Here is a 16,423-nt window from a genome sequence, read left to right as displayed (position 1 = left end):
CAAAATCCTCCTTTACCCTATGACTGATGTTTTTCATTATTACTAGCTAAGGAGTATCCATTATGTACGTCACGCGAAAAATGGAAAATTTCAACCCCCTCCCCCTTTAGTACGGGTTTTTCCTATATATAATACATTGCTGGACACACATTGTAGAACCCCCACCCCTCTCCCCCGTAATTTATGGATGCCCCCTTAGCTACAACATCAAGAGATTGGATTGAGCATGAATTTATAATATATATTTTTCCGTTTTTATTGATTTCTAACCAAAGCGGAAAGCACTGAGCACCACTGCACTAAGGCAATGTTAAACAGCAAGCACGAAAGACCATCACCTTGCCGTAACCCTCTGCGAAATTCGAAAGGACTCGAGAGTGTCCCTGATACTCGAACTACGCACATCATTCGATCCATCGTCGCCTAGATTAATCGTATTAGTTTATCCGGGAATCCACATTCGTGCATAATCTGCCATCGATTGTATCATACGCCGATTGAAAATCGATGAGTAAATGATGTGTTGACATGTTACATTCGCGGATGGCGAACATCTGATCCTTTGTAGCGCGTTCACCCATAAATCCAGCCTGGTATTGCCCCACGAACTCGGTGTAAGGGTGATCGTTGTATCTTACAAAATCTAGGCATTCGCATCTCTCTGTTATTAAAGACTTTTTTTTGTTTTATCATTTATTTGCTGTAGCTCGTATTTTTCGTTTCAGTGCGCGTTATTATTTTAATCGATTTTTATCAATGAAACTATTGAAAGCTTCTGAATTTAATCAATTAATGTCTTAACTATGAGACTAAACGTCGTTATAGTTTTGTTCAATTCATTCAATAAATTAAACTGTCAACTTGTCTGACCAGAAATTTTCATGTAGATAATTAAAATAACGCAAGCGTCTGAGTGAAAAACAACTGGTCTTCGTTTTGATGAATTCAGCAATTGCTTTGCGGTTCATGTATGCTAACAATTCATCGATCTGCAATCGTCCCTGTCGCATATTTGGCACGGCTGTAGCACCTTGCCTTCGTACGATTTTACAGCGTACTTATCTGCAATAGCAAAACAGTTCCAATTATTATTCGACCCATTATTGTCTTGAAGCAATCTTACCCATATTATTGGTATCATATACTACTACGTAGGCCGGTCGGTGTAATGCGATCTGATATTTCCGGTATGCCGTTATTTCGAAGCACTCTTGATTCTTGCTCACTTCATTGTAATACACAAACATGGCGGTGTTGTGGAAGGCTCGTTCGGTTCTCTACAAATAGATTGCATAACACGTAAAACACGAATAGATGAAGGCTAGATAAAAAGGGACGTACTTTTATACGACGACTTCGATCTTTAACTGCGTTCTCGTGGACCACGAGTCCGCTCGGAAGGTACACTTCCACCAAGGTAAGTCCAGAAGTTGTATAAACTTCCCCAGGTATATAGCTTAAGCACACGTACAGATATTGAATTTCTAAAGTGCTGGTATCGAGAACGTTTACATCGAGATTGAATGAAGGCCTTTCAAGAGGCGCTTGGATATTCAAAAAGTATTCGTACGTCACTTGGAGCAAACCAAAGCCAGTACCTACTACTTCAAAATTAATCAAGCGGGTGTCACCAGGAATGTCATGGTGGATCGGTTCCAAATTGTCTGAATGTACGACTCCAAATGATTGATGATGGTCATCATATCTTACATGAACCGTATAATCATGATGCTGTTTATTAAGATATCTAGCCATTTTTCCAAGTGCTTTCAATGCAACAAAAGTGCTGTGAACGCCGGCAAATGCTCCAGTAGAGTATCGCTGTTTGTTCAACCACTTCATAATGGGAATAGCATCATAGTACATATTCTGTGCTAGGTAGGATAAAAGAGCGTATCCTGCAATTTCCAGTTTCAAATCTTCGTGCCAGTAGCGTTCGTTATTCTCATAGTGGGAATCTTTTATAAGCATATTTAAATATGCCTGCCGATTGGCATGCCCCGTCAATGACAGAGCATAGGTAGCCAATGCTATGTCATGTGTGTTTGTTAGCGAATAAAAGTTATCGGCCAAACAGTTCGTTGCTTTCTCCACGAGTTCACTAAATTGTGTAGCGGTAGCATTATTTTCCTTAATAGCAGCAACTATGAACGCCGTGAGGGCAAAAGAGGATGAACTATCCTGCATGGGTTCGTAAATCTTTTCGCCGTCTTCTTCGAAGCATCCGTTCGATTTCTGTTTTCCTTTTATCCACGAAAAAGCATCTGTGATTACGGTTTGGTCGATTTCAATATGTTTGGTTGCAGTGCTAAAAGCATTGGCAACTAGTGCCGTCAGAAATACACTTGGGTCCTTCTCTGGTGGATCCCATTGGCCAAATGCTCCGTTAGAATGTCTGTACTTCAGTTGGTTTTTATATCCACTGGATAGATAGCTTATTGCGTTTTCCTCAGTAACTGATCTATTTTTGTTTGTCTCCTTGATGTAATCTAATACAACTACGTTGGGAATGAAGGTCAAAAGATTTAAACTGCCAGCACCAGTGGGGATTGCGAACAAATTGTTCAAATTCTGAGCAACGGTTCCTAAGGATGGAGCTGAAATAGGTTAAATGATACCGAATTACTCTACACTGAATATCGTACATAATGCAGATCAATACTTACGATCAACAATTACAAGAATCTTGACCGAGCCGTTATCCACATCTTCCGGAATAGTCAGATGTATGTCAAACTCCTGTTTGTCATGTGAATGAAGGTTGACGAATTCTGCTTCTGACTTTTTGAACAACCGGCTTTCAGGGGTTACATGAAGCATGTGCTCTAGCCCATCAGTTATTAATTGACTGGCGGCTTCGATCTTGATTGCAATTACTCCTATCTTTTTGGCTTTGATAAGAAACGAAATCGATGCTGGTTCATAGGACGATACCACAACTGCGTTTCTGCGACGACTTGCTGAAAAAAATTACAGTATTTTTAAACCGTTTCTGGTCAGTAGGAGGATTGAAGTAAAGAATCACAAAAGCGACTATCGAACACCTCAGGGATCTGAGTTTCAACACAACCATGCACAACCTTCCGTCAATTTAAGATCATATTAAAGCAGCTAAATGTCCCGGGTTCAACAGTCGGAATACGATTTTCATGAAATCCGGTCAATTTGTGTGCTTTATGGACAAATGCGGATGCGAATCTCCAGAACATTTGAAACGGTGGTGGAGTTGTACACTCACCTGAAACGCGAAGCAGCTATGGTCGGACTTGTGGTGAATGCGTAGAAAAATTTACATGGTACAGGGGATACTCAAAATAACTGGGACAGGTAAAATTTCCACTTTTCAAAAAATGTTCAACTAGCTGTAACTTTTAGAAAAGAGCATCAAATATTCTCAATTTTTTACTGTAAGTTCATCAACTAGTTGTGTATCAGTGGTCCAAATTAAGAAAATATTGGGCTATTCTACACGAAGTTAGAAAGATTCTAGCAAAAGGTGTATTTCTCCGAGAGCCAACGATGAGTTATTATATCTCCGGATTCAACACTGAATGCAATGAAATTTTGATCGTTTATGACTAATATAATTATTAGTCATATTAGTATAATATAATACAAAAAGTCATTAAAATGTTGGAATTTTAGGGTATTGTGGGGTCAATTAGGCAATGGTATATTTTCAAGGTAAAAAGTCATTTTTTATTTTGATTATTGATTTTTTACGTGACAATAACTAAATAAATGATCGAATCCACATTGATTATTTCTGAAGAAACTATTTTTGGCTAGTTTGATCTCAAAGTGTTGATAATATTTGAGTTTTCATGCATACAAATATGAGTAGTTCTCATCCTAATACCACCGATTCCAAACATTTCCAAACGATGAGCCATTGCTTATATACTCCAAAAATATCCCAAATGTTGTTTGCGCATAGCCTCATAGACGGGAGGTGGAGGCAGCATATAGTTTTAGAGCTTAGTTTACCCAAGCTCCCCTGTAAACTTATTTTCTATTGTTTTTAAATTAAAACACTTTTACCTTGAAATGTCTACGTTGATATTGATGAAAAGCCAACCAGTTATATTTCTGCATTCTATGAAATTTGGAAATTTAGGATACAATGGGGTGAAATGAAAAAAAAAATCCAAAAGCTTGAATGACCATTTAGTTGACAAATAACTTGCTTGAGAGATAATTTCCAAACAAATGATTTTTGTACTTACGACATCTCTTCAGCGGGGTGTAAAGTCTGTTTCACCCCAATTCCCCTAAAAGTATAATCAAGTTGTTTCATTGCAGTAAATATAATATGTCACTCCGATTATAACATTCTGATTCCATAACAGATTCCATACAAAAAAGATGTTAAAAATACGAAGTTTGGGGGATAATGGGGCAAAATATGCTGCTGCTTATTTCTCAGAATGTGTTACAAAAATAAAAAAAAAATAATTAGGTATGACAAAGGATTAACATATCACGAACACATAAAACCTTATAAATGCACAAAAACTAGGAGTGGGTAATGTCTGAGACATAACCGCTGTACTGTACTTCGCGAACATTAATGGAGAAGGCGCACGGGTCTGTCATCAGGACACGATGTATACACTTTGCTTGTTGGACATTGAATGAATGATTTTTATTAGTTAGAAAAGTTACACATTACCTGAGGAAAGAATAAAGCATGTTCACACGAATTAATGCTGCGTGGTCAATTCGAGCCGCGCATGGGGTGTTAGATGACATCGGCCGGTCAGGTAACCAAAAGTCGGCACGTTGTCGTTAAGCTAAGCATAATTCATTATTTCTCGTGGGAAATAATAAATTTGCGATGCAGAAAAAGATGTTGTGGAAAATTCCACTACACCTTCCCCCTAAAAGAAAATTATGGTATACAATAATAAATTTTCCGTTTATGCTTTGTTCTTACCTTTACAAATAATTTTCAGTATACAAATAATTTTTGTTTTGAGGGCTCTCTTCCCCTTTTTTTTAAAAGGAACGAATATTTTGAGTGTAATAAACAATGTATTTGTTGTCATTATCTTTTTTGTTCTAAAGGTTTAAATTTCGTAAGGCGCGTTTTATGAACTTGAAGTCTTTGTTGATTATTCTGGTTAAAGATTACTGCATTACAGTCCATTAGTTCTTTTATTGTGAATGGTCCGGAGTTTACTGCATCTAGTTTTTGTCTATTTTCATTTCTTAGATAAACTGTATCGCCAATTTGTAAATCTGTATTTTCAATTTTAGCGTTGAGTTGTGTAGTTCTTTTTGTTTTTGCTCGTACAATTGCTTCACGTACTCTTAAATGTGTGGTTTGAAGTTTGAATTTCAATTCTTTCTCATAAGCTTCGTAGTTATACAAAGGATCTGGTTTAATACAATAAGCTATATCAAATAAATTGCATGTTTTTCCAAATACTAACTGAAATGGCGTATATCCATGATCTACACATGGTGTTGTGTTGAAGCAGAAACTAAAAAATGGTAACCATTCATCCCAATCATTTTTGGTATCATTAGTAAAAATCCTCAAATACTCATTCAATGTTTTGTGGCTTCTTTCTAATGATCCAATGGTTTGGGGGTGATATGCACTGGCACAAGTATGTGTTATCTTAAGAAGTTCACAAACTTTATCGAATACTCCTTTATATTCAGTACCTTGGTCAGTTTTTATCGAAGATACTGGACCAAATATCAAAATACATTTTTCAATAATTGCTTTTGCTATAGTTGTTGCAGATTTATCCGGAATGGGAACTATTATAATAAATTTTGAAAGATCACATTGCATGGTTACTGCATAGCGATTGCCTTTATTTGTGTAGGTAAATGGTCCAACTGTATCAATTGAATGTATATCAAATGATTTTGTAGGGGTAGTAGTTTGAACAAATTTTGTTTGAACTTGAGAATAATGTTTGTTTGTTTTACATAGTGTGCATGCTTTTACATACTCAGCTATGCGTTTTTTCATGTGGGGCCATGAATATAACGGTCTAAGCTTTCTGTACAATCGATTTGTACCTAAATGTCCTCCGATAGGAGTTTCATGATGTAGATTAAGAATTCTCAATATATCATCTTCATGTGTCACTAGTTTTGGTCTTTCGTATATCAATATGGTGGCATCCCTAAGGATGTTATTACCAATGTCTTTAAATGAGTTTATATCAATATGTTGGAATATTGTATCGTTCTTTGCGATTGCTATCATTTTACTCAAAAATCCTTTTTGATTCTCATTTGTTTTATGGCTGGCCAGCCTTGTATTTGTGGATTTCTGGATTTTATTCTCCAATATTTTAAAAATTTGCTTCAAAGCTTCTTCCTTTTCATGTTCTGTTGTTAATTTGAGATCTAACGCTAGAGTTAGTCTCGGATTATAATTCTTCTTTGACAGCACCATCGATAGTTTTGATGACTGTGGATATTTAATGAATGATAGTTTAGATAGTTTGAAAGCATCTGAATTATTGAGCGCTTCATATACATGAAGTTGATCAGGCTTCTGCATCTGAGACTCATTAATTGGTTGGCTTGATATATTTCTTGTCATTGATCGTGTAATGACATACATCTGTTTTAACTCATCCATGTCAAGCGGGACGCGAGAAAATGCGTCTGCTACGATGTTTGATTTACCCTCTATATATTCAATGGAAAAATCATATTCTTCTAAATCCCATCTCATCCTAATGAGCTTTGATGATGGGTTCTTCATTGAAAAAAGGTAAATTAACGGACGGTGATCCGTTTTAATTACAAATTTTCGTCCATATAAGTACGGGCGAAAATATGAAACAGCCCAGTGAATTGCTGTTAATTCTTGTTCAATCGTTGATTTATGTGATTCGCCTTTTGTGAATGCTTTGCTGGCAAACGCAATTGGCTTCTCTACACCATCGTGTAATTGAGCAAGAACAGCACCACATGCAACTTTTGATGCATCAGTTGTTAATATGAACTGCTTTTGGAAGTCTGGAAATTGTAGAACGTTTGGTGATAATAAACTTTTTTTTAACATTTCAAAAGCGTTTTGGCACTCTGCGCTCCAAATAAATGTTTCATTTTTTCTTAGAAGTTTGTTTAATGGATTGCAAATATTAGCAAAGTTTGGAATGAACCGACGATAGTAGTTGCAGAAGGCAACAAATCGACGTGTTTCATCAGGGGTTTTTGGCACAGGATATTTTTCTATAATTGAATATTTTGCTTTATCTGGTTGTATCCCCTTGTTAGATATATGATGTCCTAAATAGGTTACATCACTTTTGAAGAAATGACATTTTGGCAGATTCAGTTTGAGATTATATTTTCTCAAGCATAAAAATACTTCACGGAGATTAGATAAATGATGATTTATCGAACAACCGATGACGATGATATCATCGATATATAAAAACGCACATTGAGGAGGAAGTCCGCATAGAGCGATCGACATCATCCTCTGAAAACTGTTTGGACTGATATTCAATCCAAACGGTAATCTATTAAACTCAAAGTGTCCTTTACTTGAAGAAAAAGCAGTAAATTTTTTGCTTGCATCTGTCAGCGGAATCTGATGAAATCCTGACATTAGGTCGAGCGTTGAAAAATATTTTGCTCGTCCCAACTGGTCGAGAATCTCATCGATTCTAGGTAATGGGAATTTATCTGGGGAAATGTTTTTATTTAGTTGGCGAAAATCTATAACCAATCGCCATTTTTTATCAGTTTCTGATTTTTTGGGCACTAATAATATAGGGTTGTTGTAGGGCGAAGTAGAAGGTTGAATTATACCATCGTTTAGCATTTTGTTTATTTGGTTATCTATTTCTTCTTTTTGAGACTCAGGGGTCCGATAATTTTTTATATATACTGGTCGTGAATCGTTGAGGCATATTTCTTGTTTATAGAAATTGTTCACGGATAAAACATCATTTTTAAGTGCGAAAATATCGTTAAACTCCTCACACAGTCGTTCAAGTTTTTCTTTAATTTTTGGATCAATCTTCGGATCCATATTTAATTCCTTCAATACTAGCTTGCTACGTTCTTTAACTTTATTCCATGGTTTTTCTAATGAATTTATTTTATATTCATTTAAAGGAACCATTTTTGGTACAAACTTAGAACATACCTTTTTCGTTTCATTAGTAGTATTAATAATTTTCATATAAGCATTTTTATTACTTATAATACCATTTGCACAAAACACACCTGGCTGTATTTCTTCTGCAATGGTAACGTTGTCTACAATATTGTGTACATTGATTCGTCTTATCACCTCACATCGAGGTGGAATTATAAAATTACCTTCCAATTCATTGGTGATTGGTACTTGAATAACATTATTATTTATTTTAACAGACAATAAAAAGGAATCGTAATCTATGTTACACCTATATTTACAGAAAAAATCTCTTCCCAAAATCCCGTCTGTGGGAATTGGAAAGTTGTCCTCCACAATTTGGAAATTTTGTGGTAGTGGCGTATCATCTATTACTATATTTGTAATAGTATCACCTAAAGTAGATATTTTTCCACTTCCAATTCCTGTTATTTCACATTTATTATTTGGGAAATAAATTTGGGATGGTTTAATTTTATGTGCTTTGATGACTGAAATTTCAGATCCACAATCTACCATTAACGAGCACTGTGTACCAGATGCTTCAATCATCAAGCATACAAAGTTAGAAGCTGATACACTTATTGCGTACGCTCCCCGAACGGTTGTCCTAAAAAATGTTGTACATTATTTTGACCTTGAATCTGTGGAGCGACTAAAGGGTCTGCCTGTTGATATACGTGCCCAGTTGAAATGACCCTGACCTGTTCATGTTGCTGTGGAGGAAACTCAGTAGCATAAAACACTCTTGAGCTACCATTTAACTGATTATTTGAGTTGTTTGGACCATAATTTCTGTAAAACTGATTTTGGCCATTACGAAAACCACCTCTGCGATGAAATCCTCTACCGCGGGAAGTGAATCTTCCGCGATTTCCATAGAAATTTGTTGGCCGGTTGTTTGGTGTCCTATATCCATAATTTTGTTGATAACCACGACCATTGTTGGGGTATCGGTGATTTTTCCTTTCATTAACATTAGCATGCAAAATTGATGCTGTAGATCCTTGGCTTGTTTGCTCATTTTCCACCATAACATTCAGGGCTTCTTGTACCGTGGTAAATTTGCCAACTTTTAACATTATTTTAGTTTCAGAATTGTGTGAATTTGAAATTAGCGTCTGTATCGCTTGCTTTTGGGCCAATTTCTTAGCTACATCTCCTGGAACTTGCTCTCGAATGTACGCTTGAGCAAGGTTTTCACAAAGATTTTTGACATCTTTTGAAAAATTTACCATATCATCAGTTTTCTTTAATTTCAAATTTTTCAAATTGGCTGCGGCTAAATCGCATGATCCGGTTTCGCTACAATTATCCTTAATTTTCTGGATAATTTCATCTAAAGTTGCAGGAGCTACAGAGAATAAATCTCTTGCTCTTCCTGTCAATTTCGTAAGTACCAATTGTATTGCACTCGCGTGGTTTGCCTCTGCCACTATCGTTTTAGTTAATTCCACCGCATCTATAAATGATTTTGATCCTGACGGCTTACCGTCGAATGCTGGAATCAACTGCGCTAGCTGCGCAGCAGTAGCAATATTGAAGGCCATTGCTGTGTTTGGAGCGATGGTCAAAGGCTGTGTAGAATTTGAACGTTTCTTATGTTTAGAATGATGATGAGGGGATTTGTGTAGATTCTTTCTTCTTGTGCCTAACAGCAACTGCGAACACAATACCGTAGTCTTAGCAACGCGTTTCAAACTGTGTCTACTGGACGAATTTAAATTATTTTGTATTTTGTTTTCAGCAATTTTTTGATTAACAATTTGTTGTATTTCGTAATTAAAGAGACGCGAGTTTTTACATATATTAGTAAAAACTGTTTCCTCCAAAATCGCACAATTTTCCTTTAAAAATGCTTCTATTTCGTTGTACAACGCAGTGCTTATGTCAAGTTTTGCTTGCAAGGTTTTGTCCGAAATTTTATTATGTATGGATTTTTTCAAGTTTGAATGAAGCTTTTTTTAACTTTTCGAACTGATTCATTGATAATATTATTCAAATTATAAGAAACTGACGATTGCTTTTCAAATTGTTAGAAAGGAAAATCCATTACCTGAATGTAAACTTGAATGGTATCACAACGCACAATTTTTAAATTTTTGAACTATTTCATTTATAATGGTACTTAGCTTTACTGTCAGCTGGAACGGCATCCCGTGGTGCATGAGCTGCAAACAACTATCATCCAAGTTGCCATTTGTGCCCCCTGCACACTGCTTCGGTTTTACTGCTGAGATCGGATCCACACGTAATTGTAGTAACATATCCACTGCACTCAATTGTTGTGTCTGTACTCGATGTAGCAGCGACTCAAAATATAAACATCACTGATCATCTGGAATCCAAGGTTTCACTTGTTCATGCTGCAGTAACACATTTGCGACACCCAACTGTTGTGTTTATACACCTAGTTTGAATTGTCCATCAGCGACTCAAAATATAAACATAACTGATTCTCTGGAATCCTGGTTTCGTACACTGTTCATCTCACGTTATCAACTGGAATTTAACGTTGATAATTGACTTGGCGTAATCTAAAACGATGCACTTGCTTAAATATCTTCACCTAGGTTCACCGCGAAAGTCGTTTTTCGAATTCGCTGGGGCTTATTAGTTCCTTTTTGCACTTTAGTCTTTCTGAACCATGCTTCACTAATTCACTAATCACGGAGAAGGCGCGGGTCAACGGTCAGCCATGTACTGTACAGTATGCGGCAGGAAAAAATGCGAAAGTGTTTTTCAACTTCAAACCTCGTTCTCGTCCATTTGACTTTAACCAATCTATGTTTTAACGTTCCATGATCTATAATAGGCTAGTTTTCTGAAATGTTCATTAAAAATTTTCCCATTTTGGTCGCTAACCTTTACAGAACGGCGCCTGAAACTGAAGACAATCAGAATTGTCAAACCGTAGAAAAGTACACAGGTCGCTAAATTTCGTATCTGATAAAACAATTTTTTTAATTTTCTCTACAATATCATCAAATATATGTACTTATTTCATCTAGTATGTGAAACTACATGGCTCTGGATCAGTGTGGTCTGGTTGTTCATCGAATTTAAGCTAATTTTGTTACTGTTATAGTCATTTTGTTTAATGACCATTGGGCGCGCAGTTTATTGATACCCGCTTATTAGGCTTACATTATCACATGTTAAACATCAAATATGTTCATTTTTATTTTTCAGTGCTAGAATATAGACATTGACTGATACACTGTCATGAAAAAATAGTCATATATATCCCATATTTAGCGTGTAATAGTGCCTTGAACTTTTCGCATTTTTTCCTGCCGCACCCTGTACTTCGCGAACATTAATGGAGAAGGCGCACGGGTCTGTCATCAGGACACGATGTATACACTTTGCTTGTTGGACATTGAATGAATGATTTTTATTAGTTAGAAAAGTTACACATTACCTGAGGAAAGAATAAAGCATCTTCACACGAATTAATGCTGCGTGGTCAATTCGAGCCGCGCATGGGGTGTTAGATGACATCGGCCGGTCAGGTAACCAAAAGTCGGCACGTTGTCGTTAAGCTAAGCATAATCCATTATTTCTCGTGGGAAATAATAAATTTGCGATGCAGAAAAAGATGTTGTGGAAAATTCCACTACACCGCAATGTTGACGTAGGACAAAGGCTGGAACAAGGTTCCAACTTTTATAATTCCATAATACAATGTTTGTTGTTATAATAATACAAATGGTGGACTGATGTGTTAGTCAAGTTGTTGTGTGATCGCTTTCGCTGAACGCATTCATAACCCAAAACACATTTTTGCTGTATAAGAGTAAAACAAATCACTCTTAAGCTAACTTTAGCTCAAGAAGCTGTTATTCAGCTGGTTCGGTTACTTGGAAAGATGTTGACTAGTTCAAGAGTTATCTCGTTTTGAAGAGAAATGGTTAAATTACTGTTCTACGAGAGAATTTTCATCGAGTGGATAAAATTATTAGATAATTGAACGGCGTTAGATAGATCTTTTCAACGAAAGTTTATCGTGAAACTCTTTCGACAATACGTTGTTTTCATCCAGGAAGAACATATTAGTAGCCACTTCACTATTGCTGAACTACCAAGCTTTCAGTCTGTCGCTTTTAATTATCCGAATCATAACTCTTGAGGAATCATTTTCGCTGATCCTGGAAAAGACCGTTTATAAAACGGTAGATTTTGGCAAGACAATTGCATGAATTCATCACGCAATGCGATTTTACCCATACTGAATGCGGCCGTTTGCTGTCGTGGATGAGATTCCTGGTGCTGCCACCACGATAGCCGAGAGTCATCGCTGAGTTAGTGTGCTGCTGCCTAGCTGGGAGGTGACATCTCCCTTCTCCTTGACTGATCCAAGGAAAATGACGAAAAATAACGGAGGAAACAGCTTTTATGCCCCTAGATTAGCTGATGATGCTCCTCTCATTCGGTGGGCTTCCCAGTTTATTCCGTTTGCATGACCCGCCCATACATTTTTTTTTTTTACATTAAAAGTTCATTTATTTCATTGTTTGTATACGGTGAATTACATGTCATTTTTTCATTTTTAGGGTTAAGTGATCAAATTTCTTTTTACATCTTTAGTTGGTGCTTATTTACTATAAAATTATTTACATTATTTAGACATTGTCTTAACGATGTTTACCATTTGCATGGAGTTGTTTGAATTGTAATAAAGACTACTTAAAACTACTATATACAACTTACTAACCTACTATATACAGATTGCTGATCAAAGCATATTGGGATATGTTACATTTTTCTACAAATTTGTTTTTGATTTGTTCAACCTTATTGCTAATAGTCTGGAGGTTAGCCTCCTCATGGAGGTCTACTGTTCTGGTGCCATAGGGGCGATCCAGGATCATCCTTAGTGCACGATTTTGTGCAACTTGGATCTTTTTACGGTGGGTTTGCGCGCATGATTCCCACACCGGAGCTGCGTACAGTATTGCAGGAGCAATTATCTGCTTGTAGACTGCCAATTTGTTCACCCTAGAGAGGCGGGATCTTCGACAAATGAGAGGATACAAGGCTTTGATCAGAGTGGAGCATTTAACCAAAGTTTTTTCGACGTGGGAGCGGAACAGTAGTTTTTCATCGAATAGCATTCCGAGGTAGACGACTTCGGTGGACCACTCAACCCTTGTGCCGTTCATGATAACAGTGCAAGACTCAGGAGGTTTTAGTTTGGGTGATTGCCGGTGGAGGAACATTATGGTTTGTGTTTTCGAGGCATTGATCTTGATTTTCCACGTTGTTGCGTAGTCAACGAAGACATCAAGGCACCGCTGGAGTTTGTTTGTTATTTCCCGAGGCATCCTACCCTTGACGGATATGGCCGTGTCGTCTGCGAACAGGAAGAACACGCAACCATCTCCAAGAGGAGGGATGTCCGAGGTGTATATGGTGTACAGCAGGGGGCCTAAAAGGCTGCCTTGTGGCACCCCCGCTGGGATGGGGAAGGTGTTAGACAAACAACCGTCCAGCGATACCCTGAATGACCTTTGTTGAAGGTAACTTCGTATGATTTTAGTGAGGTATGGTGGAAAATTGAAGCCACAGAGCTTGTATATAAGCCCATCGTGCCATACATTATCGAACGCCTTTTCAACGTCCAATAATGCCATGGCCGTGGACTTAGATACGGCTCTGTTACTTCTGATGTTATTCACCAGCCTCACCAGCTGATGAGTGGTGGAGTGCCCCCTCCTAAACCCAAACTGTTCCGGCAGGAGAATGTTATGTTCCTCCACAAAGTTGTTCAAACGATTGAGGATAAGCTTTTCAAACAATTTGCTCAGTGCCGAAAGCAGGCTGATTGGTCTGTAGCTTGAAGGCGATGTTGGGTCCTTCCCGGGTTTGCGGATCGGTATGATCTTGGCCATTTTCCAGATGCTTGGAAAGTAGTGCAATTCCAAGCATCTGTTGAAGATGTTGCTCAAGAGTTCAAAAACTTTGATGTTAAGGCGTTTTAGGATGAGATTGAAGATCCCGTCAAACCCGGGTGCCTTCATGTTCTTGGCATGCTTCAGCACTGAGCAAATCTGCTGTGGAGTGATCCTATCCTCTGGTGGGACGACACAAGGGGAGATATCAACATCGTGGACGCAATGCGCAACCTGCTCTTCGAGTGGACTAACTATGGTAGAACCAAGCATGTGCGACGAGGCAATGTGTTCGCCGACAGCGTTTGCCTTTTCCAGCGGAGTTATCAAGAGAGAGTCACCAAGCTTCAGAGGAGGAATCGGTTTGGGATGAGTACGCAGGACCTTGGCTACCTTCCAGAATGGTCTAGATCGATCGTCAAGGTTCTGGATGACATGCCGAAAACTTTCGTTTCGGAGTGTGACCATTCTGGAAGCGATCTCCCTATTCAGATCGGCCACTTCATATTTCTTTTGAAGATCACCAGTCCTCTGAAATTGGCGTCTACGGATGTTACGCAAGCGGATTAGCAGTCGGGTGTGGGCATCAATTGCGACAAACTTACCTCTGACAGGAACTCGTCTGACGCACGCCTCGTCGGCCACGTGTATGGCCTGCTGGAGTCCTTCCAAGGCCCGGTCGATGTCCTCCACGGTGTCGAGCGGCTGGTTTTCATCGAGATTTCGGTCCACCATGCGAGCGTAGACCGCCCAGTTGACGTGGTGGTAATCCTTACGCTTGGACGTTGGAACGGGAGTCACAGCGGCATTGACTTCAGCCACCACCGGTTGGTGATCAGAACTGAGATCGTTAATGGCCTCCGGCTTGGAAATAGCGGTGTTCGACAGGAAGAAGTCCAGGATGGAAGGATTTCCTGCCGGCGAGATGGACGTTGGTTCGTCCGGGTGGTGCACAACGTACAGCCCATGCTGCGCGTGGTCGAACAGCAGACGTCCGTTCTGATTTTGCCGATGATTCTTCCAGGCCTCGTGCCGGGCGTTCAGGTCTCCTCCCACGACGAATTTGGTTCTTGAGTTTGTGATGGCCGTCAGGTCGTTCTTGAAGCTGCTGCTCAATCCATTGCTTGTGCTGCACTACCGAGGGCAGTACACTGCAACGAATCGTATGTTTCCTGTCAAGGATTCCACCTCCACACTGAGAGCTTCGATGGTGGTGACACGAAGCTGGGGAAGAATGGAGTATTTGATACCCCTTTTGACGACGATTGCAACACCACCCCCCCTAGAGCTGGTGCGATCAAGCCGGATAACATTGTGGTTTGGCAGCCAGAAGCTGTCAGATGGTTTGAGGTGGGTCTCGGAGATAAGACCCACGTCGATGTTGTGTTCGCTGACGAAGTCTGCAAACTCAATGTGTTTTGCTCTTAGCGAGCAAGCGTTCCAGGTGGCGATTTTGAGCGGCTTAGTTCCCATACCTGCCGACAATGGAGATGACAGCTCGCAGCTGTTCGGCACGGGTCCGGCAGGACCGCTTAATCGTGAGAACCTCCGTGACCAGGATGACAAGCTCCTCATCAGAGAACAAGGACTCGTCATTGGCCTCGCCAAATGGTTGGTTTGCATGAGCGGTAGGGGGGTGTCGACGCGGCCAGGTGGGGGCCGCTTGTGGGGGGAACACTTGGGATGAACCGGCCGCATTCAGTGGAGGGAAGTCCTCGGCTCTGAACGCTGGCGCCTTCTCCTTCTTGCGTCCTGGTTGGTTCGACGTTGAAGCTTGTTTCCGGATACGCTTGAACTCTTCGCGTTTGGGGCACCGCCGATCGGAGCCCGGGTGGGCTTCGCTACAATTGGCACACTTGTATGCCACCGCGTCCTCCGCTGCGGCTCCGCTTTGGGGACAATCGGATGTAGGGTGGTTTTCGGCACAGATGTTGCACCGTGGGAGGAGGTTGCAGTTTCGGGTGCCATGTCCGAAGTTGAGGCACCGCTGGCACTGCGTCACATCGCGGCGGCCGCCACGATAACGCTCCCAGGTGACGATGATCGAGCGGATAGAGCGAACCGCTTGCAGGGCGTTCAGTGTCACTGTACCCTTCTGGAAGTGTACAAGGTAGAGGCAGTCCTTGTACTTTTTCTCCTGTTCGTCCCGCCGAGTGATCCGGAAGACTGCGGTTGGAGCCAGCTTGTACCGATTCCGGAGTTCCGCTTCGATTTTGCTGGGGTCGGTGAGCGCCAACCCCCGGATGACGGCCTTGAATGGTTTTTCACCGGGAATGTCATGGGTGAAAAACTCTACCCTTGACTCCTTCAGGAAGGAGCACACCCGGTCGTATTCCGGCTTGGTGTGGAGCATGACTTTGGTGCCAACGCCCGACAGCTTGTACTCGGCATTGACGCCCAGAGC

General features: G+C 39.8%; 1 protein-coding gene across 1 annotated transcript in view; it reads right to left on the bottom strand.

Annotated features, from left to right (window-relative positions):
* Positions 1–261: 261 nt before the first annotated feature.
* The window catches only part of LOC109416021 (thioester-containing protein 1 allele R1-like), an 82,571-nt gene continuing 66,409 nt past the window's right edge, over positions 262–16,423 (bottom strand). Inside the window, exons 10-13 of the mRNA XM_019689988.3 lie at positions 2,667–2,960; positions 1,342–2,597; positions 1,124–1,277; positions 262–1,062 (exon numbers count right to left, since the gene is read on the bottom strand). Of these exons, the coding sequence (XP_019545533.3) occupies positions 974–1,062; positions 1,124–1,277; positions 1,342–2,597; positions 2,667–2,960 (1,793 nt within the window). The 3' untranslated portion in view covers positions 262–973. The remainder of the gene's footprint in view (positions 1,063–1,123; positions 1,278–1,341; positions 2,598–2,666; positions 2,961–16,423) is intronic.

The sequence above is a fragment of the Aedes albopictus genome, chromosome 3 (genome assembly GCF_035046485.1).
Source record: "Aedes albopictus strain Foshan chromosome 3, AalbF5, whole genome shotgun sequence".
Classification (NCBI taxonomy): domain Eukaryota; kingdom Metazoa; phylum Arthropoda; class Insecta; order Diptera; family Culicidae; genus Aedes; species Aedes albopictus.
Note: the sequence above shows the minus strand (reverse complement) of the source record. Positions and strands in the feature narration are given on the sequence as shown.